General features: G+C 38.6%; 1 protein-coding gene across 1 annotated transcript; it reads left to right on the forward strand.

The window, feature by feature from the left end:
* The first annotated feature begins 4,449 nt into the window (after window positions 1-4,449).
* On the forward strand, window positions 4,450-21,952 carry OTOL1 (otolin 1). The gene is made up of 4 exons (XM_068547389.1): window positions 4,450-4,813; window positions 8,486-8,575; window positions 20,307-20,378; window positions 21,045-21,952. Exons 1-4 carry the CDS (start codon window positions 4,450-4,452, stop codon window positions 21,950-21,952), a joined length of 1,434 nt encoding a protein of 477 aa, XP_068403490.1.
* The last annotated feature ends 2,050 nt before the right edge of the window (window positions 21,953-24,002 follow it).

Here is a 24,002-nt window from a genome sequence, read left to right on the forward strand (position 1 = left end):
CTGCTGGATTCTGTTTTCTGGTATTTTGGTGAGGATTTTTGCATCTATGTTCAGCCGTGATATTGGCCTGTAGTCTTCTTTTTTTGTGACATCTTTCTCTGGTTTTGGTATCAGAGTGATGGTGGCCTCATAGAATGAGTTTCGGAGTGTTCCACCCTCTGCTATATTTTGGAAGAGTTTGAGAAGGGTGGGTGTTAGCTCTTGTCTAAATGTTTGACAGAATTCACCTGTGAAGCCATGTGGTCCTGGGCTTTTGTTTGTTGGAAGATTTGTAATCACAGTTGAAATTTTAGTGCTTGTGATTAGTCTGTTTATATTTTCTATTTCTTCCTGGTTCAGTCTCGGAAGGTTGTGTTTTTTAAGAATTTGTCCACTTCTTCCAGGTTGTCCATTTTATTGGCATATAGTTGTTTGTAGTAATCTCTCATGATCCTTTGTATTTCTGCAGTGTCAGTTGTTACTTCTCCTTCTTCATTTCTAATCCTGTTGATTTGAGTCTTCTCCCTTTTTTTCTTGATGAGTCTGGCTGATGGTTTATCAATTTTGTTTATCTTCTCAAAGAACCAGATTTTAGTTTTATTGATCTTGGCTATCGTTTCCTTCATTTCTTTTTCATTTATTTCTGATCTGATCTTTATGATTTCTTTCCTTCTGCTAACTTTGGGGTTTTTTTGTTCTTCCTTCTCTAATTGTTAGGTGTAAGGTTAGGTTGTTTATTTGAGATGTTTCTTGTTTCTTGAGGTAGGATTGTATTGCTGTAAACTTCCCTCTTAGAACTGCTTTTGCTGCATCCCATAGGTTTTGGGTCGTTGTGTTTCCACTGTCATTTGTTTCTAGGTATTTTCTGATTTCCTCTTTGATTTCTTCAGTGATCACTTGGTTTTTTAGTAGTGTATTTTTTAGCCTCCATGTGTTTGTATTTTTTTACAGTTTTTTTCCTGTAATTGACAACTAGTCTCATAGCGTTGTGGTCAGAAAAGATACTTGATATGATTTCAATTTTCTTAAATTTACCAGGGCTTGATTTGTGACCCAATATATGGTCTATCCTGGAGAATGTTCCATGAGCACTTGAGAAGAAAGTGTATTCTGTTGTTTTTGGATGGAATGTCTTATAAATATCAATTAAGTCCATCTTGTTTAATGTATCATTTAAAGCTTGTTTTTCCTTATTTATTTGCATTTTGGTTTATCTGTCCATTGGTGAAAGTAGGGGTTAAATTCCCTTACTATTATTGTATTACTGTCGATTTCCCCTTTTATGGCTGTTAACATTTGCCTTATGTATTGAGGTGCTCTTATGTTGGGTGCGTAAATATTTACAATTGTTATATCTTCTTGGATTGATCCCTTGATCATTGTGTAGTGTCCTTCTTTGTCTCTTGTAATAGTCTTTATTTTAAAGTCTATTTTGTCTGATATGAGTATTGCTACTCCAGCTTTCTTTTGATTTCCATTTTCATGGAATATATTTTTCCATCCCCTCACTTTCAGTCTGTATGTGTCTGAAGTGGGTCTGAAGTTGGTCTCTTGTAGACACCGTTTATATGGGTGTTTTTTTTTTATCCATTCAGCCAGTCTCTGTTTTTTGGTCGGAGCATTTAATCCATTTACATTTAAGGTAATTATCGATATGTATGTTCCTATTACCATTTTCTTAATTTTTTTGTGTTTGTTATTGTAGGTCTTTTCCTTCTCTTGTGTTTCCTGCCTACAGAAGTTCCTTTAGCATTTGTTGTAAAGCTGGTTTCGTGGTCATGAATTTTCTTCACTTTTGCTTGTTTGTAAAGGTTTTAATTTCTCTGTCGAATCGGAATGAGATCCTTGTTGTGTAGAGTAATCTTGTTTGTAGGTTTTTCCCTTTCATCACTTTAAATATGTCCTGCCACTCACTTCTGGATTGCAGAGTTTCTGCTGAAAGATCAGCTGTTAACTTTATGGGGATTCCTTTGTATGTTTTTTGTTGCTTTTCCCTTGCTGCTTTTAATATTTTTTCTTTGTATTTAATTCTTGATAGTTTGATTAATATGTGCCTTGGTGTGTTTCTCCTTGGATTTATCCTGTATGGGACTCTCTGCACTTCCTGGACTTGATTGACTATTTCCTTTCCCATATTAGGGAAGTTTTCAACTATAATTTCTTCAAATATTTTCTCAGTCCCTTTCTTTTTCTTTTCTTCAAATGGGACCCCTATAATTCGAATGTTGGTGAGTTTAATATTGCCCCAGAGGTCTCTGAGACTGTCCTCAATTCTTTTCATTCTTTTTTCTGCTCTGTGGTAGTTATTTCCCCTATGTTATCTTCCAGGTCACTTATCTGTTCTTCTGCCTCAGTTATTCTGCTATTGATTTCTTCTGGAGAATTTTTAATTTCATTTATTTTGTTGCTCATCATTGTTTGTTTGCTCTTTAGTTCTTCTAAGTCCTTGTTAAATGTTTCCTGTATTTTCTCCATTCTATTTCTCAGATTTTGGATCATCTTTACTATCATTACTCTGAATTCTTTTTCAGGTAGACTGCCTATTTCCTCTTCATTTTTTTTGGTCTAGTGGGTTTTTACCTTGCTCCTTTATCTTCTGCATGTTTCTCTGTCTTCTCATTTTGCTTAACTTACTGCATTTGGGGCCTCCTTTTCGCAGGCTGCAGGTTCATAGTTCCCATTGTTTTTGGTGTCTTCCCCAGTGGGTAAGGTTGGTTCAGTGGTTTGTGTAGGCTTCCTGGTGGAGGGGACTAATGCCTGTGTTCTTGTGGATGAGGCTGGAATTTTCTGGTGGGCAGGGATGAGTCCAGTGTTGTGTTTTGGGGTGTCTGTGAACTTAGTATGATTTTAGGCAGCCTCTGTGCTAATGGGTGGGGTTGTGTTCCATTTTGCTAGTTGTTTGGCTTGGGGTTTCCAGCACTGGAGCTTGTTGATCGTTGAGTGGAGCTGGGTGTTAGCATTGAGTTGGAGATCTCTGGGAGAGCTCTTACCAATTGATATTACGTAGGACCAGGAGGTCTCTGGTGGACCAATGTCCTGAACTCGGCTCTCCCACCTCAGAGGCGCAGGCCTGGCACCCGGCCAGTGCACCAAGACCCTGTCAGCCACACGGCCAGATACGTGGGGAGTTTCTTGCCTTTTGGGAGGTCGGAGGGTTTCTGCCAGCATTCAGTAGGTGTTCTGTAGGAGTTGTTCCAAATGTAGATGTATTTTTGATGTATTTGTGGAGAGGAAGTTAATCTCCACATCTTACTTCTCTGCTCTCTTGAAGGTCCTAAGGTTGAGGCTTTGATATTAAACAGATGTGGATTTAAGTTTTGAATTAATAACTTGTGGGTTGTGTGATCTTGAACAAGGTATGTAACCACCTGATGCCTGTTTTCTCATCTGTGAAGGTGAGTGAGAGTGTTGTCTACCTGGCAGAGCTGTTTTGAGAACAGATTGGATTGATGAATATAAGGCACCTACTCTTTGTAGGGATTCTATAAATAGTAGGTGTTGTTACTATCCTTATTTCCATTCTCTTTTCTCTCTTACTATTTATCTTAAACACTCCTTCCTTTTCCAATCAGAAATCATGCATTTCTAACCCTGGCTATCTGTTAGCAGCCACTGGACTGCTGGGAGTTTCTGGGGAATGGAATATTATGAACTATCAAAATTTCATTTCATCAGGAACCTTATATCCCTTTGAACAGTGATAAAAGCCTTAATAAGAATAACCACTATTTGGCCCATTAAAATAATACAAAGATAAATGTGAGTTTGCAGAAAAAATTCTTAAATTATAAAGCAAAGAATTGGAGAGTTAAATGACATGTGAAGAATCTGAAGACATAACACATATTTAAATTTATGATTTTTTATTCTCTCTCTCTCTCTCCATTTATTACAACAGATTCTAGAAGATTGTTCTCATAACAAGACCATTATCCTGGGTAGATTTAAGGACTCTTTTACTAGTATTTTTTCTTGAAATAATTGAGTTTGCTGAAATAAACAATTCAGCTCAATATTTTTCATCTCCCTCTAATACAGATGTATTTGATTCCTATAAATCTGGGTGAAGTCAGTCATGATTTTATTCATATTTGTTTTCCACAGGGTGTATGAGCTATTAAGTCATGTTGCATTTATTATAGATCATGTTTGCTTTTTGGCAAGATAATTTTAATGATTGAGAACAATATTTTTGTACATGTAACACTGGGAAAACAACCAGAAAGGAGAATTGAAGCAAAATGTTCCTTACAATAAATACTTTAAGTAAATAAAATATTCTGTTGTGAATCAAGCATACATTTACATATGAAGTATATAAAAATCATTTAGTATTATGCATACTGTTCATTCTTATGGTTCATATATGTATATATATTCCTCTCATATAAGAATATATCTATATCACTTTGTCTTTTTGTTTGTAATATATGTATATATTCCCATTTTATCTTTCTTCCAGCCTCAAATATGTGGGTATTTTCTTGGTTTTGTGCCATTTTAATTATTTTGGCTATTGCTGGTGTGGACACAATAGTAAAGACCACACCATATACCAAATTCACGAAGAAGTCTGAGGGAAAAGAGATGCCAAAGGGTCCAAAGCCGTCCAGTGGCCAACCTCCAGAAGAAGAAGAAACTCCCTTCACAGAAGTGGCTGAAATGGCAGAACCAACCCCTGACCCCTCAGCTTTCAATTCTGTCTTTGGTGCTGCCACCCTCTTCCCCTCTGAAAACCTCACTCTTGACACGGCTGATTTCTTCTTGAATTGCTGTGATTGTTGTTCATCTGGACCAGGGCAAAAAGGAGAACCTGGAGAGACTGGAAAGCCAGGTATTTGAAAATATACGAGGCCCTATATTTCTCACTTGTACATCCTTAGAGTTGAGAGGTGGTGGATTGGTGGTGGAATTGCCCCAAGGGTGTCTACATTGTCATGCGCATGGAACAAGCCTAGGTGTAACATTGTAACAAATGCAATGGGTTCTGTTGCCCAGTGGGGTAGCCAGAGCCCCATGTACGGCTATTAATATTAAAATTAAATGAGATTAAAAATTCAATTCCTCGGTCACATGGGTCCCATTCTAAGTGCTCAGTAGCCACATGTGGCCAATGGGCAGCACAGATACAGAGCATTTCCATAATTGCAGAAAGTTCTACTGGATGGTGCTGGTTAGAGCAGAGACTGGCCTACCAACCCTAGCACTGTTGTGTAGTTCTTCCAGTTACACAATCTTTTCATTAATGGCTGATGTAAATAGGGTAAGTGAAAATTCTGTGGTCTGGTAAGAATGTGTACTGACTGATGGGTTTTTGGAGTGCTACTTGTAGTTAGGATTAGAAATGGAATGCCTGTGAGGTGGAGAATAAAGGCAGGATTCAGTTCACTTCTCATTGAAATTCTGAGGCAACACAGTCTCCTTGCCCAGCAGTTTTCTCCATTGAACATCATGGTTAAATATTTCAAAATTTCAGATGTCTTTCATGTATACAGTATGAATGTACTCTCACTTTTATGGGAATACAGTTCAGCTTTCACATGTCCTACAGCAGAGAATTCAAGGAAAAAGTGAGATCAGAATGTCAATTTCAAATCCACTATTCCCTGAAAGAATTACATATAAATATTTGTTGTGTCTTGCCTGAAGAATTTAAAGTTATAAAATCAGGAATTCTGCATCCTCATTAAGCTTTTCATTCATTTCATCCCATTGCAGGAAGCTTTTGGGAAATGTGATCAGTGTTTATGTGGAGGTGGTATTGAATGGGAAAGAAGCTGGGCAGGGGTCTGGGGAACCAAGATTTCAGGGTTGCCAAAACATTACTGGAGATCTAATTCAAGAAATTCATGGAAAAGACTCTGACAAGTACAGGTTTCTGGTAACTGACTGTACTGCTGAACTGAATGAATAAGCATTTTCAGAACTCTAATGAAAAACTGATGAACTCATAAAAGTGCTAACAAAAGATCAAGATGAAAAAAAAAATTAATTACATGGGACTGAGTGAACTGATGAGGGTGAGTATAATTTTTGTGACTTTCTGTCTGAATTAAAAAAAAAAAATCCCACAAGGACTCAGAGGCAAAGAATATACAAATCAATTTTCACTGCAAAGTAAAGGAGCTGTTACAGTGGAGGATTACTGGACTGAATGTCAATATTATGACATAGTATGAGTGTGTTTCATGTTTGTTAATTGCAATCATTGTTGCTTTTGTTGTGGTCATCCATGTACAATGCTTGGTGTCAGTCTATTTATCTCTTGTAAAAATAAAATACAGTGTGTGTGTGTGTGTGTGTGTGTGTGTGAAAAAAAAAAAAGTAAAACTATATCTCTCTTTGTAGGTGAAAAAAAAAAAAAACATTACTGGAGATCTAATTAGACTGAGAAAATTATATTTACCAGGATTTCTCTTAGTATCATGTCTGGCAAGCTGCTAGTGGGGAGTGGGAGGGGGTCATGTAAACACAGCTGGTTGCTAAACTGTCTTATAAGTCGTAGCATCAGGGCTTTTGTCTTACCCAGTGGTGGATTTAGCTGCGCTGTTCTTAGAGCTCAGCTTATTACATACATTAATTAACACACATATTACATACATCACATTTGTATTATCTACTGTAACGTGAATAATAAATGTAGACTTTAAAAGTTATGAGCCTAATTTTACAGAGTTTCTGAATGAAAGTGTTTTGAAGTATACAGCTCAGCTATATCTAATAGCTCGCAAAGGTAAAATTCCATTTGAAATTTTATCTCAGCTTCTCTCATTAATTCAGTTATATAATAGCTACCTACTATGTGCCAAGAACTGTTAAGCACTTTATGTTGTTTCTCATCTTTGTAGAAAATGTTTAAAATATTATTACATTTCAGTGGATAATTTAATTGCATTTCAGAGAGTTTCAGGTAATTCTAGAGGTTGTAGCACCTGAGAGCATAGAACCTGATGTCAAACTCGGTTTGTGCACTCTCCAGCCCCAGCTCTTCCATGAGGTCCAGGCTTCCGATACTTACACTAAACTAACCAAGATGTACACCTTGCCTAGATGGAAGGGGCAGCCTGCCTGCCCCTTGTGCCCTTGCAGGCAGTTGCTGTGTGCTCCCTGTGCATTTCCCTCATAACCACATTGGGCATTTGGGGGTCGTGAGGAAGGGGAGTCACTGCACAGTGAACTGTAATTGATCATTCTGCTTGCTTCTGCCTCCCCTGCTCTTTGGTTTCCATTCCTTTCCTCTCTGCTCTTCCTTCTTTTTTAGACAGAAGAGCTTAACCACCACTTTGGCTTCTTAAGCTTACCTTCAGCCTTAACCTCCATGGCATGCAATTTATTAAAGCTTTTCATCTAAACAAATACAGTGTTCTTTCAAAGAGGAAATTCAACAGATAGAAAATAATTTTCTCCATCCCATCAACTTAATTATAATAATTAAGATGAAAGATTACAATTTAATTGAGTGTACTTATTTATATGGTTAACTTTCAAAGAACCTGGCCATAAATTATTCCAATCAGGGATTGCAAAACAATCCCTTAGCTTGAACAGGGCTGGGGTTGCAGGAACGATAACTGTCCTAGGCTTGGGTGTCTGTGTGGCCCAGGTAAGTGGAAGGGACCTGGACTGCTGGGATGAGCGAGGACACCAGGGAGGTCTGAGTCCTGCACCATCTGCGCCTCGCCTGCCCCTCAGCCTCTTTTACCCTGATCGCTAGCTCCGCCCATGGTGCTCTTCCTTCAGTTTCTTAAAAACACCATGGTCTTTTCTACTCTTGTTTTTCCTGAAATACTCATCTGTGGTTTTTTTTTTTTTCTTTGTCTCAGAAATTTCTAATTTGTTCGTTGGGTCTTAGCTTAATGACGTTTTTTCCAGGAGGTATCCTCTGATCCCATAAATCAGTTTTTTTTTTTTTTAAACCACCATCTACAATAGGAACTTTCTCTTTTCTTTACATAACTAACAACAGTGTGGCCATTTCTATGGTTATTTGTTCATGTTTATCTTTCATGGACTCTCAGCTCCATGAGGGAAGGGACTGCTGGAATGTTGATGGCTGATTCCTGACACCTAGCAGGGTGCTTGGTGTGTAGGAGGGCTCAGCAATGGTTCCTGAATGAGTACATAAGTGAAGGAGTGGGAAAACCAAAAGCGCTAGGTATTGTGGTTTTACTTCCAATTTGAAAGTGTGGTCCACATGAGGTTAAGAGTCAGATAATCATCTTTTCTTGTTGTTTGATATAGTACTGCTTCTCTGAATAATTTGATCACTGCCATGAATTCAGTGACAAGTACTAATGGGCTCAATTTATCTATTCAGGTAGTGCAAAATTGCAAATCACACAAAAATATTGTCCTTAGAACTCTGTAATAGTTTATTCTCACCCAGATTTTATCATTAGGACACTGACAGTCATTGGCCTCAATAAAATGACTGATTTTTTTTTTGAAGTAATGAATTTCAAAAGAGAATTTTTCTATCCTGATGGTTTTTAAATCTCATTTCCAGGTTTTAAGGGAGAAGCTGGTGATATGGGGATCCTAGGGCCACCAGGAGTCACTGGACCCCAAGGTCCAAAAGGCCAGAAAGGAGAGAAGGGTAGGTAATTATATCCATTTCATGTCAAAACCCAAGAGATGTTCTGCATCATTTTTAAGAAGAGCAGCTTGCTAAGTAAATACCAGATTCTTGCAGGTGGATCTATTTTTTAAAATGTAAAAACTTGGTAAAGCATATTGTGAGTTATATTTGATATAAACATATTAACTTTATAAATAGACAATTGAGAAATTTTAAACTTGCCTGGTAATATACTCCCCCCCACACACATACCTTTTCTGTTTCTTGGAGTCCACCTGGCTGACTAAGTGACTGGGAGCCACAGGGCATAGACTCTGGGGAAGGGTGCTTTCCTATATACTTCTGTTTGAGTTCTTCCTTATGATGCACATTAATTTCATACTACATAAAACTAAGCAGAGCAGGCAATCCTCTAGAATATTCCATATAGATGGATAGCCTACCTACTAAGGAGAGTATGACATATCCTTTGGCTTACTCTCAAATCAGGGGCAGTGTCAACGGTGGGAAGAGAACTGAATTAAAATGGAAGAAGTCAAGCTATTTGCAGTGACCTTGGACCCGTCACTTTACCTCATCTGGAAATTGAGAGGACTAGACTAGATATTTATTTATACTCTGTTTAAAGAAGATTTGTCATTATGTGGGCTTTCCTAGATCTTTTCCAGCTCAGAAATTCTGTAATTCCATAGATGTATCAGCAAAGAGGGTGCTTTGCTCTGGGAAATCCCTGGTTCTATAAGTGCTTCAAGCTATTGAGGGAAGGTTATAGATTCACTGGGATATTTAGAAATTCCTCAGGGAATACTACCAGCCTGTAGAAATACTATATATCCATCAAGTTAAATGTTTTAGCCTTAGTGTCACATGTCAAAAGACATAATATCATCTATACATCACCCTGTGCATGGCTCAGGAGCTGCCTAACTCATTTCTGGTAGAACATTCAGTGAAGTAATTACTCAAAAAAGATGCTAAGGTAAGAGAGAGTCACTTCACACTTGTCAGTTATGCGATTTTCATTCTTGGAAGCATTTAATCCTTTTGTGGATGAATTATGTTAGCAGAAAGCCCTGTGAAATAAAGATGAGTGATGAACTTCCCCAGTGATTCATACATTTTGGAAGTTAGACTTCTGGAAGTAGAAGAAAAAACAGGGAAGTATTATAAAATGAGGTTCTTAAGAATATGCTTTGATGAAGGATCAAAAGTAGAAATTCATTTAGCCAGTCTCTATAAAGCGACAACTGTATTTTCCTTCTACTTCCACTTCACTTGGACTCTTGGTTAAGACTTAAAGTTAAAAAAATAAATGAGTAGAATGACTGTATTTTTTACTCAATCATTATCTGATTGAGTAAATTCATTATAAGCAGTTAAACTCTTTAAATGAACTCGAGAACCAGAATAACTGTGCAGTGAAGGTCAGGATATGAATATTGACAAGGACTGGGAATAGAATTATTCCTTCACTTCCATTCATAGTTATGTTCTCTTCAAAGGTATACAGATGTTTTCCTGATGGCCTATGGGTTAATTTCCAAATTTTAAATTTTAAATGGAATGATAAAGAGGAGCAAGCTACTTAGAAAACTCTGTTGAGCAGCTTATGGTGGGATTTTTCTAGCTAGTCTTATGAAATTTGGCTGAATCTCTTTTCATGACTTTTATGTATTTATTTATTTATTTACAGCCATTGTGCTTTTATTGTAAAATTAATAAATTCTTTATAGTAGATTATTAAATATTGGCATATTTATACAATGGTAATGAGAACCAACAAACAACTATATGCAACAGTATAAATCAATTTTACAAATATAATGTTGAGCAAAAGAATTCAGACACAAAAGATTACATACTATACAATTTCAATTATATAATTGTGAGTACAAACCCCCAAAAGTCTATGATGTTAAAAGTTAACTGTAGTTACTCTCAAAGGTTAGACTGTGACAAAAAGGGGGCACAACAGAGTCTTCTTGGACACTGATAATATTCTGGTTTCTTACACAACATTGTAAGTCAACTATACTTCAATTAAAAAATAAAATAAAAGAGATTAAGAAACTAAAAAAAATTATTTTGGTTTCTTCTTTGAAAAATTTTTATTGGGGTATAGTTGCTGTAAAGTGAATCAGCTATACATATACATATATGCCCTCATTTTTGGATTTCCTTCCCATTTAGGTCACCACAGAGCACTGAGTAGAGTTCCCTGTGCTTTACAGTAGGTTCTCATTAGTTATCTATTTTATATATAGTATCAATAGTGTATATATGTCAATCCCTATCTCACAATTCATCCCACCCACACCCTTTTCCCCTTTGGTATCCATACATTTGTTCTGTACGTCTGTGTCTCTAGTTCTGCTTTGCAAATAAGATAATCTATACCATTTTTTAAGAATCCACATATATGGGATAATATACGATATTTGTTTTTCTCTTTCTGCCTTACTTCACTCTGTACGACAGTCTCTAGGTCCATCCACGTCTCTACAAATGACCCAGTTTCATTCTTTTTTATGGCCGAGTAATATTCCATTATATATATGTACCACATCTTCTTTATCCATTCCTCTGTTGATGGACATTTAGGTTGCTTCCATGTCCAGCCTATTGTAAATAGTGCTGCAATGAACATTGGGGTGCATGTGTCTTTTTGCATTATGGTTTCTCTGGGTATATACCCAGTAGTGGGATTGCTGGGTCATATGGCAGTTCTATTTTTAATTTTTTAAGGAACCTCCATACTGTTCTCCATAGTGGTTTTATCAATTTACATTCCCACCAACAGTGCAAGAGGGTTCCCTTTTCTCCACACCCTCTCCAGCATTTATTGTTTGTAGATTTTTTGATGATGGCCATTCTGACTGGTGTGAGGTGATACCTTATTGTAGTTTTGATTTGCATTTCTCTAATGATTAGTGATGTTGAGCATCCTTTCATATGTTTGTTGGCAATCTGTATGTCTTCTTTGGAGAAATGTCTATTTAGGTCTTCTGCCCATTTTTGGATTGGGTTGTTTGTTTTTTTCATATTGAGCTGCATGAGCTGCTTGTATATTTTGGAGGTTAATCCTTTGTCAGTTGCTTCATTTGCAAATATTTTCTCCCATTCTGAGGGTTGTCTTTTCGTCTTGTTTATGGTTTCCTTTGCTGTGCAAAAGCTTTTAAGTTTCATTAGGTCCCCCCCATTTGTTTATTTTTGTTTTTACCTCCATTTCTCCAAGAGGTGGGTCAAAAAGGATCTTGCTGTGATTTATGTCATAGAGTGTTCTGCTTATGTTTTCATCTAAGAGTTTTATAATGACTGGCCTTACATTTAGATCCTTGATCCATTTTGAGTTTATTTTTGTGTATGGTGTTAGGGAGTGTTCTAATTTCATTCTTTTACATGTAGCTGTCCAGTTTTCCCAGCACCACTTATTGAAGAGACTGTCTTTTCTCCACTGTAAATGCTTGCCTCCTTTATCAAAAATAAGGTGACCATAGGTACATGGGTTTATCTCTGGGCTATCTATCCTGTTCCATTGATCTATATTTCTGTTTTTGTGCCAGTACCATACTGTCTTGATTACTGTAGCTTTGTAGTATAGTCTGAAGTCAGGAGCCTGATTCCTCCAACTCCTTTTTTTTCTGAAGATTGCTTTGGCTATTTGGGGTCTTTTGTGTTTCCATACAGATTGTAAAAATTTTTTGCTCTAGTTCTGTGAAAAATGCCATTGGTAATTTGATAGGGATTGCACTGAATCTGTAGATTGCTTTGGGTATTATAGTCATTTTCACAATATTGATTCTTCCAATCCAAGAACATGGTATATCTCTCCATCTGTTTGTGTCTTTTTTGATTTCTTTCATCAGTATCTTATAGTTTTCTGAGTACAGGTCTTTTGCCTCCTTAGGTGGGTTTATTCCTAGATATTTTATTCTGTTTTTTGCAATGGTGAATGAAATTGTTTCCTTAATTTCTCTTTCTGATCTTTCATTGTTAGTGTATAGGAATGCAAGAGATTTCTGTGTATTAATTTTGTATCATGCAACTTTACTAAATTCATTGATTAGCTCTAGTAGTTTTCTAGTGGCATCTTTAGGATTCTCTATGTATATTATCATGTCATCTGCAAACAGTTACAGTTTTACTTATTCTTTTCCAGTTTGTATTCCTTTTATTTCTTTTTCTTCTCTGATTGCTGTGGCTAGGACTTCCAAAACTATGTTGTATAATAGTGGCGAGAGTGGGCACCCTTGTCTTGTTCCTGATCTTAGAGGAAATGCTTTCAGGTTTTCACCATTGAGAATAACGCTTCATTTGGGTTTTTCATATATGGCCTTTATTGTTTTGAGGTAAGTTCCCTCTATGCCCACTTTCTGGAGAGTTTTTTTTATCTTAAATGGGTGTTGAATTTTGTCAAAAGCTTTTTCTGCATCTCTTGAGATGATCATATGGTTTTTATCCTTCAATTTGTTAATATGGTGTATCACATTGATTGATTTGCATGTATTTAAGAGTCCTTGCATCCCTGGGATATATCCCACTTGATCATGGCGTGTGGTCCTTTTAATGTTTTGTTGGATTCGGTTTGCTAGTATTTTGTTGAGGATTTTTGCGTTTATGTTCATCAGTGATATTGGCCTGTAATTTTCTTTTTTTGTGTGATATCTTTGTCTGGTTTTGATATCATGGTGATGGTGGCCTCATAGAATGAGTTTGGGAGTGTTCCTCCCTCTGCAATTTTTGGGAAGAGTTTGAGAAGGATAGGTGTTAGCTCTTCTCTAAAATTTGATAGTATTCGCCTGTGAAGTCATCTGGTCTTGGACTTTTGTTTGTTGGAAGATTTTTAATCACAGTGTCAATTTCATTACTTGTGATTGGTCTGTTTATATTTTCTATTTCTTCCTGGTTCAGTCTTGGAAGGTTATACTTTTCTAAGAATTTCTCCATTTCTTCCAGGTTGTCCATTTTATTGGCATAGAGTTGCTTATAGTAGTCTCTTACGATCCTTTGTATTTCTGCAATGTCATTTGTAACTCATCCTTTTCAATTTCTAATTTTATTGATTTGAGTCCTCTCCCTTTTTTTCTTGATGAGTCTGCCTAAAGGTTTATCAATTTGGTTTATCTTCTCAAAGAACCATCTTTTAGTTTTATTGATCTTTGCTGTTGTTTTCTTTGTTTTTATTTCGTTTATTTCTGTTTTGATCTTTATGATTTCTTTCCTTCTATTAACTTTGTTTTTTTCCTTCTTTCTCTAGTTGCTTTAAGTGTAAGGTTAGGTTGTTTATGTGAGATTTTTCTTGTTTCTTGAGGTAGGATTGTATTACTTTAAACTTCCCTCTTAGAACTGCTTTTGCTGCCTCCCATAGGTTTTGGTTCATCATGTTTTTATTGTCATTTGTTTCTAGGTATTTTAAAATTTTAGTTATTTATTTTTGTCTGTGTTGAGTCTTCGTTGCTGCATGCAGGCTTCCTCTAGTTGTGGCGAGCAGGGGCTACTCTTAATTGCAGTGCGCGGGCTTCTCATTGTGGTGGCTTCTCTTGTTGTGGCTCTAGGCCCGTGGGCTTCAGTGGTTGTGGCACGCAGGCTCAGTAGTTGTGGCTCGTGGGCTGTGGAGTGCAGGCTCAGTAGTTGTGGTTTATGGGCTTAGTTACTCTGTGGCATGTGAGATCTTCCCAGACCAGGGCTTGAACCTGTGTCCCCTGCATTGGCAGGTGGATTCTTAACCACTATGCCACCAGGAGCCCCCTCTCAGTGTTTTTTGATTTCCTCTTTGATTTCTTCAGTGATCTCTTGGTTGTTTAGTAGCATATTGTTTACCCTCCAAGTGTTTGTGTTTTTTATTGGTTTTTTCCCTGTAATTGATTTCTAATCTCATAGCCTTGTGGTCGGAAAAGACGCTTGATATGATTTCAATTTTCTTAAATTTACCGAGGCTTGATTTCTGACCCAAGATGTGATCTATCCTGGAGAATGTTCCACGTACACTTGAGAATAAAGTGTATTCTGCTGCTTTTGGATGGAATGTCCTATAAATATCAACTAAGTCTACCTGGTCTAATGTGTCATTTAAAGCTTGTGTTTCCTTATTAATTTTCTGTCTGGATATCTATCCGTTGATATAAGTGGAGTGTTAAAGTCCCCACTATTATTGTGTTACTGTCAATTTCCTCTTTTATGGCTGTTAGCACTTGCCTTATGTATAGAGGTGCTCCTATGTTGGGTGCATAAATATTTACTCTTGTTATATCTTCTTCTTGGATTGATCCCTTGATCATTATGTAGTGTCCTTCTTTGTCTCTTGTAATAGTCTTTATTTTAAAGCCTATTTTGTCTGATATGAGTATTTCTACTGCAGCTTTCTTTTGATTTCCATTTGCATGGAATATCTTTTTCCATCCTCTCACTTTCAATCTGTATGTGTCCCTAGGTCTGAAGTGGGTTTCTTGTAGACAGCATATAAATGGGTCTTATTTTTGTATGCATTCAGCCAATCTGTGTCCTTTGGTTGGAGCATTTAATCCATTTACATTTAAGGTAATTATCAATATGTATGTTCCTATTACCATTTTCTTAATTTTTGGGGGTTTGTTTTTGTAGGTCTCTTTCTTCTCTTGTGTTTCCTGCCTAGAGAAGTTCCTTTAGCATTTGTTGTAAAGCTGGTTTCGTGGTGATGAATTCTCTGAGCTTTGCTTTTCTGTAAAGCTTTTGATTTCTCCATCAAATCTGAATGAGATCCTTCAGGTAGAATAATCTTGGTTGTAGATTTTTCCCTTTCATCACTTTAAATATATCCTGCCACTCCCTTCTGGCCTGAAGAGTTTCTGCTGAAAAATCAGCTGATAACCTTATGGGAATTCCCTTGTTTGTTATTTGTTGCTTTTCCCTTGCTGCTTTTAGTAATTTTTCTTTGTGTTTAATTTTTGTTAGTTTGATTAGTATGTGTCTCAGCCTGTTTCTCCTTGGGTTTATCCTGTATGGGACTGTCTGTGCTTCCTGGACTTGACTGACTATTTCCTTTCCCATGTTAGAGAAGTTTTTGACTATAATCTCTTCAAATATTTTCTCAGACACTTTCTCTTTCTCTACTTCTTCTGGGATCCCTACAATTTGAACGCTGGTGGATTTACTGTTGTCCCAGAGGTCTCTGAGACTGTCCTCATTTCTTTTCATTCTTTTTTCTTTATTTTGCTTCGTGGCAGTTATTTCCACCATCCTATCTTCCAGGTCACTTATCTGTTCTTCTTCCTCAGTAATTCTGCTATTGATTCCTTCGAGTTTATTTTTAATTTCAGTTATTGAGTTGTTCATCACTGTTTGTTTGTTCTTTAGTTCTTCTGGGTCCTTGTTAAACATTTCTGTTTAACAGAATTGGATCATCTTTACTATTATTACTCTGAATTCTTTTTCAGGTAGATTGCCTATTTCCTCTTCATTTATTTGGCCTTGTGGGTTTTTACCTTGCTCCTTCTTCTGCAACATATTTCTCAGTCTTCTCATTTTGTCTAACTTACTGTGTTTGAGGTCTTCTTTCCACAGGCTGCAGTGTCATAGTTCCTCTTGCTTCTGGTGTCTGCCCTTGGTGGGTGAGGTTGGTCCAGTGGCTTGTGTAGGCTTCCTGGTGGGAGGGACTGGTGCCTGTGTTCTGGTGGGTGGAGCTGGATCTTGTCCCTCTGATGAGCAGGGCCATGTCAGGTGGTGTGTTTTGGGGTGTCTGTGAGGTTAGCACATCTTTAGGCAGCCTGTCTGCTGATAGGTGGGTTTGTGTTCCTGTCTTGCTTGTTGTTTGCTGTGAGGCATCCAGCACTAGAGCCTGCAGGCCGTTGGGTGGAGCCATGTCTTGTATTCAAGATGGAGACCTCTGGGAGAGGTCTCATCAATTAACATTCCTTGGGGTCAGGAATTCTCTGGCAGTCTAGCATCCTGGACTCAGCGCTCCCTTCCCTGAGGCTCAGGCCTGACCCCCGGCTGGGGAACCAAGACCCCACAAGCCACACATCACGGCAATAAAGGGAAAAAAAGGTGGGGGGGAGAAAACAAAGGAAAACAAAAAGAGAAACAAAACCCAAGAGAAATAGCAAATACAGAAACAAATAGCAACAACAGCAATAAAACCAAAAAACAAACAAAACTCCAGACAAATGGTAAAAGCAAAACAAACCAAACAAAAATGAAAACAAACTCATGCACACACAAAAAGAAACAAAAACAAAACCAAAGAAAACAAAAACCAAGAGAACAACCAGACAAACAAAAAGAACCCCCAAATGAAATCAAACAATTAAAAACTAACAAAAACAGAAAACAAAATACAAAACTAAAACAGAATGCAAACTGAATAAAGCAAACAAAACAGACACACAAAAACCATTAAAAAAAGAATAAAAACAAAAAACAGAAAAAAGAGGAAAAAAGATAAAAACAAAATAGAACAAAGAAAAGGAAAAAAACAGAACAATGAAAAAGCAAAGTAAAAATAAAAAATATATTAACAAAATTTTAAAAAGAAAGAAAGAAAAACAGAAAAACTAAACAAACCTAAAAACCCCAGAAATACTAAATAAAAATAAAAATAAAGAATAATAATTACAAAAAACAAAGCCAGCAGCAGAACAAATCAAAACATAATAATAATAATAGTAATAATAATATTTTCCTGGGGTCTCAGCTGTCATTGTCCTAGCCCCTGCTGTGAGCCACAGCCCACCTCCACCTCCCCAGTGGGCCGTCCAGTGCCTCTAGGTTGGTCTCTCGACCGGCTGTGGGCACTCTGAGGACAGGTCAGACTCTGATCTGGCCCAACTCATGCGTGTGCTTGCCCCCAAAGTCCACAGCTGCCAGAGCTAGACCAGTTTCATTTGTGGGAACACTCATTGTCCATTCAGATCCATAGATGCAGGGTCTACGAAGCTGATAACAGGGCCTTAATATGTAGCTTGTGCAACTGATGGAAAGATTTTTGTTCCTCTTCCTTAGTCACCCTGCCCCTGGGGCTCAGCTGTGATTTTAACCCCACTTCTTTTTTTTTTTTCCCCACGTCTTAATTTTATTTATTTATTTATTTTTGCTGTGTTGGGTCTTCGTTTCTGTGCGAGGGCCCTCTCTAGTTGTGGCAAGCGGGGGCCACTCTTCATCGCGGTGTGCGGGCCTCTCACTATCGCGGCCTCTCTTGCTGTGGAGCACAGGCTCCAGACGCGCAGGCTCAGCAATTGTGGCTCACGGGCCCAGCCGCTCCGTGGCATGTGGGATCCTCCCAGACCAGGGCTCGAACCCACGTCCCCTGCACTGGCAGGCAGACTCTCAACCGCTGCGCCACCAGGGAAGCCCCTTAACCCCACTTCTGCATGTGGGCCACCCACAGGAGTCTGCTCCCGAGGCTGCCCTGGAGCACTTGGGCCTGCCCCAGTGAGGACAGGGCGTGGAGGTGGCATGGCTGCCTGGGTCACAGGAGCCCCAGTGGCGACAGGTGTGCAGGGAAGCGGCAGCCACAGGCACAAGAGATCTGGCCCTAGTGGGAGCATTTTCTAGTGCCCAGTGGCAGGTGCGCTAGGGCCAGCCCTGGCAGGGCCCTTTCCTAGTGCCTGGGGGGATGGGCAGGGGCTGGTGCATGGGGGGAGAGGCTGCAGTGGTGGCTCCATTCCCTGCATGTCACTCAACAGTGGTGCCTTGTTTCCATGGCAGTCCAGGTTTCCTCTACAGGCATTTCCGGTTGCAGATTTCCTCCCTCCCATCCCCACAGGCTGTCTCCTTGCAGCCAACAATAGTACTCCTTCTGGGTTTGTACTCCAATCCCCACGCTCCGGCTCCCAGCCCCCGTGCACACCAGTGGACACACGTCCCAGTGTGGGGCATGCAGTGCTGTTACATGGACTGTCTGTGTAGGTCTCACTCTGTGCTCTCTGCCACAGACTGGCCATTTCACCCTCCTCTGACAGCCTCAGATGCTTCCCTTCTGTCCCAACCGATTTCTCTGTCGGTGAGGGGGCTTCCCCAGATGTGGGAACCTCTCTGCTGCTTCAGCTCCCCAACTGGGGAGCAGGTTCCATCCCATTTCCTCTCCTCTTCTTTCTCCCTTTCTTTCATCCTACCCGGTTATGCAGGCATCTTTATTGTCCTTTCTGGTGTCCAAGGTCTTCTGCTAGTGTTCAGCCGGTGTTCTGTGAGAATTGTTGCATCTGTAGATGTATTCTTTTTTTTTTTTTTTTAATTTTTATTTATTTATTTATTTATTTATGGCTGCGTTGGGTCTTCGTTTCTGTGCGAGGGCTTTCTCTTGTTGCGGCAAGTGGGGGCCACTCTTCATCACGGTGCGCGGGCCTCTCACTATCGCGGCCTCCCTTGTTGCGGAGCACAGGCTCCAGACGCGCAGGCTCAGTAATTGTGGCTCACGGGCCTAGTTGCTCCGCGGCACGTGGGATCCTCCCAGACCAGGGCTCGAACCCGTGTCCCCTGCATTGGCAGGCAGATTCTCAACCACTGCGCCACCAGGGAAGCCCCTGTAGATGTATTCTTGATGCATTTGTGGAGAGAGATGAACTCCATGTCCTCCTACTCCTCCACCATCTTGAAAAGCCCCCTCTTCTCATGACTTTTAATTTGACTTAGGGTTTCTTTTTCCCTGGCAAAATGAAACAAAATATGTTGGTTATATCATAAATAATATGGCTGGTAAGTTGATGCCAACCAGTATTATATACAGTTATGTTCGACTCTGTACAGATTGCTAAACTTTTTCATACCTCAGTTTGTTTTGTGATGAAAGTGGTGACAAAAATATGTGCTCTACCTTTCTTGATGGGAGATGCTACAAACTTTTGTAAATGAAAAATGTTCCAATTGATGAAATGTGCTCTGTTATGTGAGCCTCCCTGTTATATGAGAGGCTGTTTTACTATCAAATAAAAATTAATATCAAACTAAAAGGTTGAAATTAAAAAATTCATGTTAAGAGTTTGGAACATTACCTGGTGCAAAGTAAGTGCTCAATGAGAGTTAGCTATTATTGTTACTGTTATTTTTGCTACTATTAGTTACAATTAAAATAAATGTAGAGTGGCTGCACTGTAACAGGATGGGCCTTTGGCCAGGCCCAGTATAAAAGTCCATTTTGTGGTAATATGGCAAATATCTAAAAGCCCAGATATTTTTATTTTTTCAAACATGAATTTTCACAGCTTTATAATTTGCCCAAAGAGTGTACGAAAAAAATTCCAAACAAAATGAAAATTAGCTTTTCCTTGGTGCTTTATGTATATCAAGGACAATATTTTTGATCCTGTGTAGGTTTTTATCATGAATAGTTTCAGCTGACTGCAGAATGTTGTGCTCTGTGTTTTAGCTTATATGGTGCATGGTACGATTTCTCAGGCATTATGAGGGATATAAAAAAAGAGGACCTTTTAACTGTCATTCAGAATTCATAATAAGAAGAGCACAAACACAGACATACATAATGTAAGGCAGAATGTCATAGGTTTTGTAAGAGATTTGAAGAGCTACAAGAATGCTGAGGGAAAAGCTGAAATCTGTTTGAAGAGATTTGGCACTACCTCCAAATATACTTTAAATGGTTTACCATCAATTGGAATAAAATATTCCTAATGTTGCGCAATAAATTCTTTTTCCATATTGTTTTACCTTTACACATTTTGGTAAAGGAAACATTAGAATGTGACACAGTTGTGCAATGGGTGTTTGTTATATCATAGCTAATATAGTTAGACAAAAGTTAATCTTGGTATCATTTTAGGACTTAAGGGAGAACGTGGGGAGCAAGGAACAAATGGAGTTCCAGGATACCCAGGAAAACCTGGAGAACCAGGTAGTGTATAAAGTATATCTACTGTGTGTAGTCATGTGTGCAGTATGGCCCTTAATTTTCTTCCTGTTTGTATTTAAAGTTATCAGGGAGGTAAGATGGAATATCAATTACTAATAATCTTCTAATAATTTAGTGTACTGATTGGATGGAGTGTTATCAGCACTAGTCTAGGAGTCTGGAAGTGGTAAAAGTATCTGAACTCTGCTCCTCTTTCTTGCTGTCCTTGGGAAAAAGATCTCTAAATCTTTCTGGGTTGCAGTTTTTTTGCCTGTAAGATTTTGGGTTTGGATGGACAATATGGAGATTTAGGAGAATAGCTGGGTTGGGCCAAAATGCAAAGTGTAATGAAACACAATGGGCAACTATAGTTCTAATACTCTTCATCATCTTAAAAGTCAAACAAACAAACAAACAGACAAACTAGATATATAAGATCTAAATATAAGCTGTTGCTTCTCAGTAGCATTAAGTCTTTCCTTTATGAGGGAGTAGCTTGATTTGAATGGCTCAGTGTAAGAGTCTTCTCTGCATGGCCATTGCTCAGGCAAGAAGCAGGTTTCCAGCTCCACTTAACAGGTTTTGTTTCATTTTGTGAGCTCTCTGATAATAGCATACTGGTCATACCGTATGTGAGCCTTAACCATTGTTTTAATTTTTCCATTTCAGGTGGACTTGGTCCTAAGGGGGATAGAGGAAACATTGGCCTGGCAGGAGTGAAAGGACAAAAAGGCTCGAAGGGGGACACGTGTGCCAATGGTACCAAAGGAGAGAAAGGAGATAAAGGAGACCGAGGGGCTGTGGGTGCACCAGGCTTGAATGGAGAGCCTGGGGCCAAGGGAGACAAGGGGGAGATGGGGGATAAGGGCTACTGTGGAGATTCTGGGGAGAGGGGGGGAAAAGGAGAAAAAGGTGAGGAGGGCATGAAAGGAGAAAAAGGTAGCAAAGGAGATATTGGAACGGAAGGGAAAAGTGGTTCAGACGGGCTGCCTGGGGCCCAAGGTGATCCAGGAGTTAAAGGAGAAAAGGGAGAGTTGGGTCCTCCTGGTCTTGTGGGACCTGCAGGGCCAAAGGGTGAACTTGGGAGCAAAGGGGTCCGAGGGTCTATTGGGAAGAAGGGCTCTCGGGGCCTCAAGGGCTCCAAGGGGGAGGTGGCCAGAATCCCACGGTCAGCTTTCAGTGCTGCTTTATCCAAGCCTTTCCCCCCTCCAAATGCCCCTATCAAGTTTGACAAGGTTCTCTATAACGACCAAGGGAACTACAGCCCTGTCACTGGGAAATTTAACTGTAGTATTCCTGGGGCATATGTTTTTTCCTACTACGTCACCGTGAGGGGCCGACCTGCTCAGATCAGCCTGGTGGCCTGGAATAGGAAGCAGTTCAAGTCCAGAGAAACGCTCTATGGTCATGAAATAGACCAGGCCTCTCTCCTCATCATCTTGAAATTAAAAGCAGGGGACCAAGTCTGGCTGGAAGTTTCAAAAGATTGGAATGGGGTGTATGTCAGTGCTGAGGATGATAGCATTTTTACTGGGTTCCTTTTGTACCCAGAGGAAAACCCTGGCATTTCACCATAAACTTGTATCTTCAACACTGTAGTTTGGGTTTAGTGGAATAAGTCAGGTAACATTGGGTAGTGCTATTGAAAAAAATAGCCTTCATTTTTTTTCACGATTATAAAAATAATACAGAAAAATTAAGAAAAAATTGTATCACCTAGAGTCAATAATTCCTATTTTAAAACATCACCTTTAAAAAATATTTATATGTATTTGAGAGCATGTGTCTATTAATTTTGTAGCTAGCTTTTTTTTTTTTAGCTTTTTTCATTTAGCATTATAATGGCATTTCTCAAGCCCTTTAAATAATATTTGTATACCAAAATATGAATGAAATTTGTAATAAATATATTCTTACTAAATATTTTCTATGTCTCAGAAAAATGTGTGTAACTCTTTTCAGTGTGAATGTGAGGCTAACAGCTGACGTATGATGGGTAGGTATTTCTCAAAAGTTTCTAATTCTGTTGGGAGGATTGCCTTCCAACAAAATAGAACTATTCCCATGTTAGTTTAATTCAGGGAGAATACACAGAAAGAATAGTAAAGACTAGCTAAAGTATTTTTAAGATTAATCAGTGTGTAAGGATTTGCTCATAAAAACCTGTATCATATGGACTTGTGTGTTGGGTAAAAGGTAAAAAGAAAGTTGATATAGATATTGCTTCATCATAGCAAAGATCCAGCGATTCATCTAATTATTGTGCTTAGAAGAACTGAATGTCCCTCAAAGATTTCAGAGTAAAATTAAATCATTATTGATCTAAAATTTCAGCCCTTTCTTCATGGAAGAACACTTAATTTGGATAAATTCTTTGGCTTCATTATCATCATCTCTAAAATAATTAATTCTAGTTATTCAGTGATAACATTGCTGGAACAGGTGCGTATTTGGGAATTCACTTGCAATGTGAATATTTAAAGCTGTGAATATATAATAACTCAACAGCCTCATTTTTTAAGAAGTGAATTTGTTGACTCTAAATTGAATTTGGTTTAATGAAGGCATATAGTTATGCAGATTTGCAAATCTTGGTGAGTCAAATCAGGGAGTGGGTGATGGGAAACTTTCTGGCCTTGCTCTGCCAGTTAAACAAACTCTGAAAAACATAATTTATTTTTGATCTTCATATATATGTATATATATATATTAGAATAGTGCTTCTCAAACTGTGTTCAGAGGAAAGCCATTACTGGAAGTTGTTATTATGAGCTACTGCAAAGAGTGGGTTCTGTGTCAAACTAATGTTGGAAATGCTATATTCTATCTCCCTTTTAAAGATTCATAGAGCATGTTAGTGTAGTCCCTGATATTCCCACAGAAAAGAAATTTGTTTAATTTTGTTTTATCCAGTGATACTATATTTATTTTGAGTATAGAACTCATCAAGCAGCATCCCATGGAACAGCGTTCTGTAAGATGCCAATTTTGGAAATGTTGCATTAGTTTCTCATCCAAAGATTACCCAGCAGGCTGGGATAAAATTTACTCTTGACATTTCGCCCTTGCTTGAACAATTCTTCTCTATTTAGATTGCAATATTGCTTTAATTGTGGCTTTGCTTGTATTTGTCACAGGGAGAGTAAGAATTCACAAATGATTAAGATAGTGATATTTGCACTTAGACTTTTCTTTTCCAGTTTGAGGACGGGATAGTGAAGAGATTCCAGGAACTTAAAGTTTTGTCTCTCTGTATTTTCTTATAGATATATTTCTTTCTTTATGCCTTCTCCATCTTTGGGTCGGAGGGATTTGGAAGGCTGAGACCAACTAACCTAGGAAGATGGAAGAGAAACCACATCAAAGGATGTGATGTAAAAGACAGCTGGGCAGAGGGCCAGTAAGAGAGGAACAATTCACATGGAGGATTTATGATATCCAGCAGTGTCTTACATGTGTGTTTGTGGTAAACATTTTAAAGGAAGTCTGAAGTTTAAGAGTTTAGGGTTGGGATCCAGGGTTGGTGGTTAGTTATGAACTTTTCCCAGGGCATCCCAACTAAGGAAGTTCTTAGCCTTTGGGATGGCTTTGGGAGGTGACTTCTGGGTTCTGTATGCCACTCTCTGC

Source organism: Eschrichtius robustus, chromosome 6 (assembly GCF_028021215.1).
Source record: "Eschrichtius robustus isolate mEscRob2 chromosome 6, mEscRob2.pri, whole genome shotgun sequence".
Taxonomy (NCBI): domain Eukaryota; kingdom Metazoa; phylum Chordata; class Mammalia; order Artiodactyla; family Eschrichtiidae; genus Eschrichtius; species Eschrichtius robustus.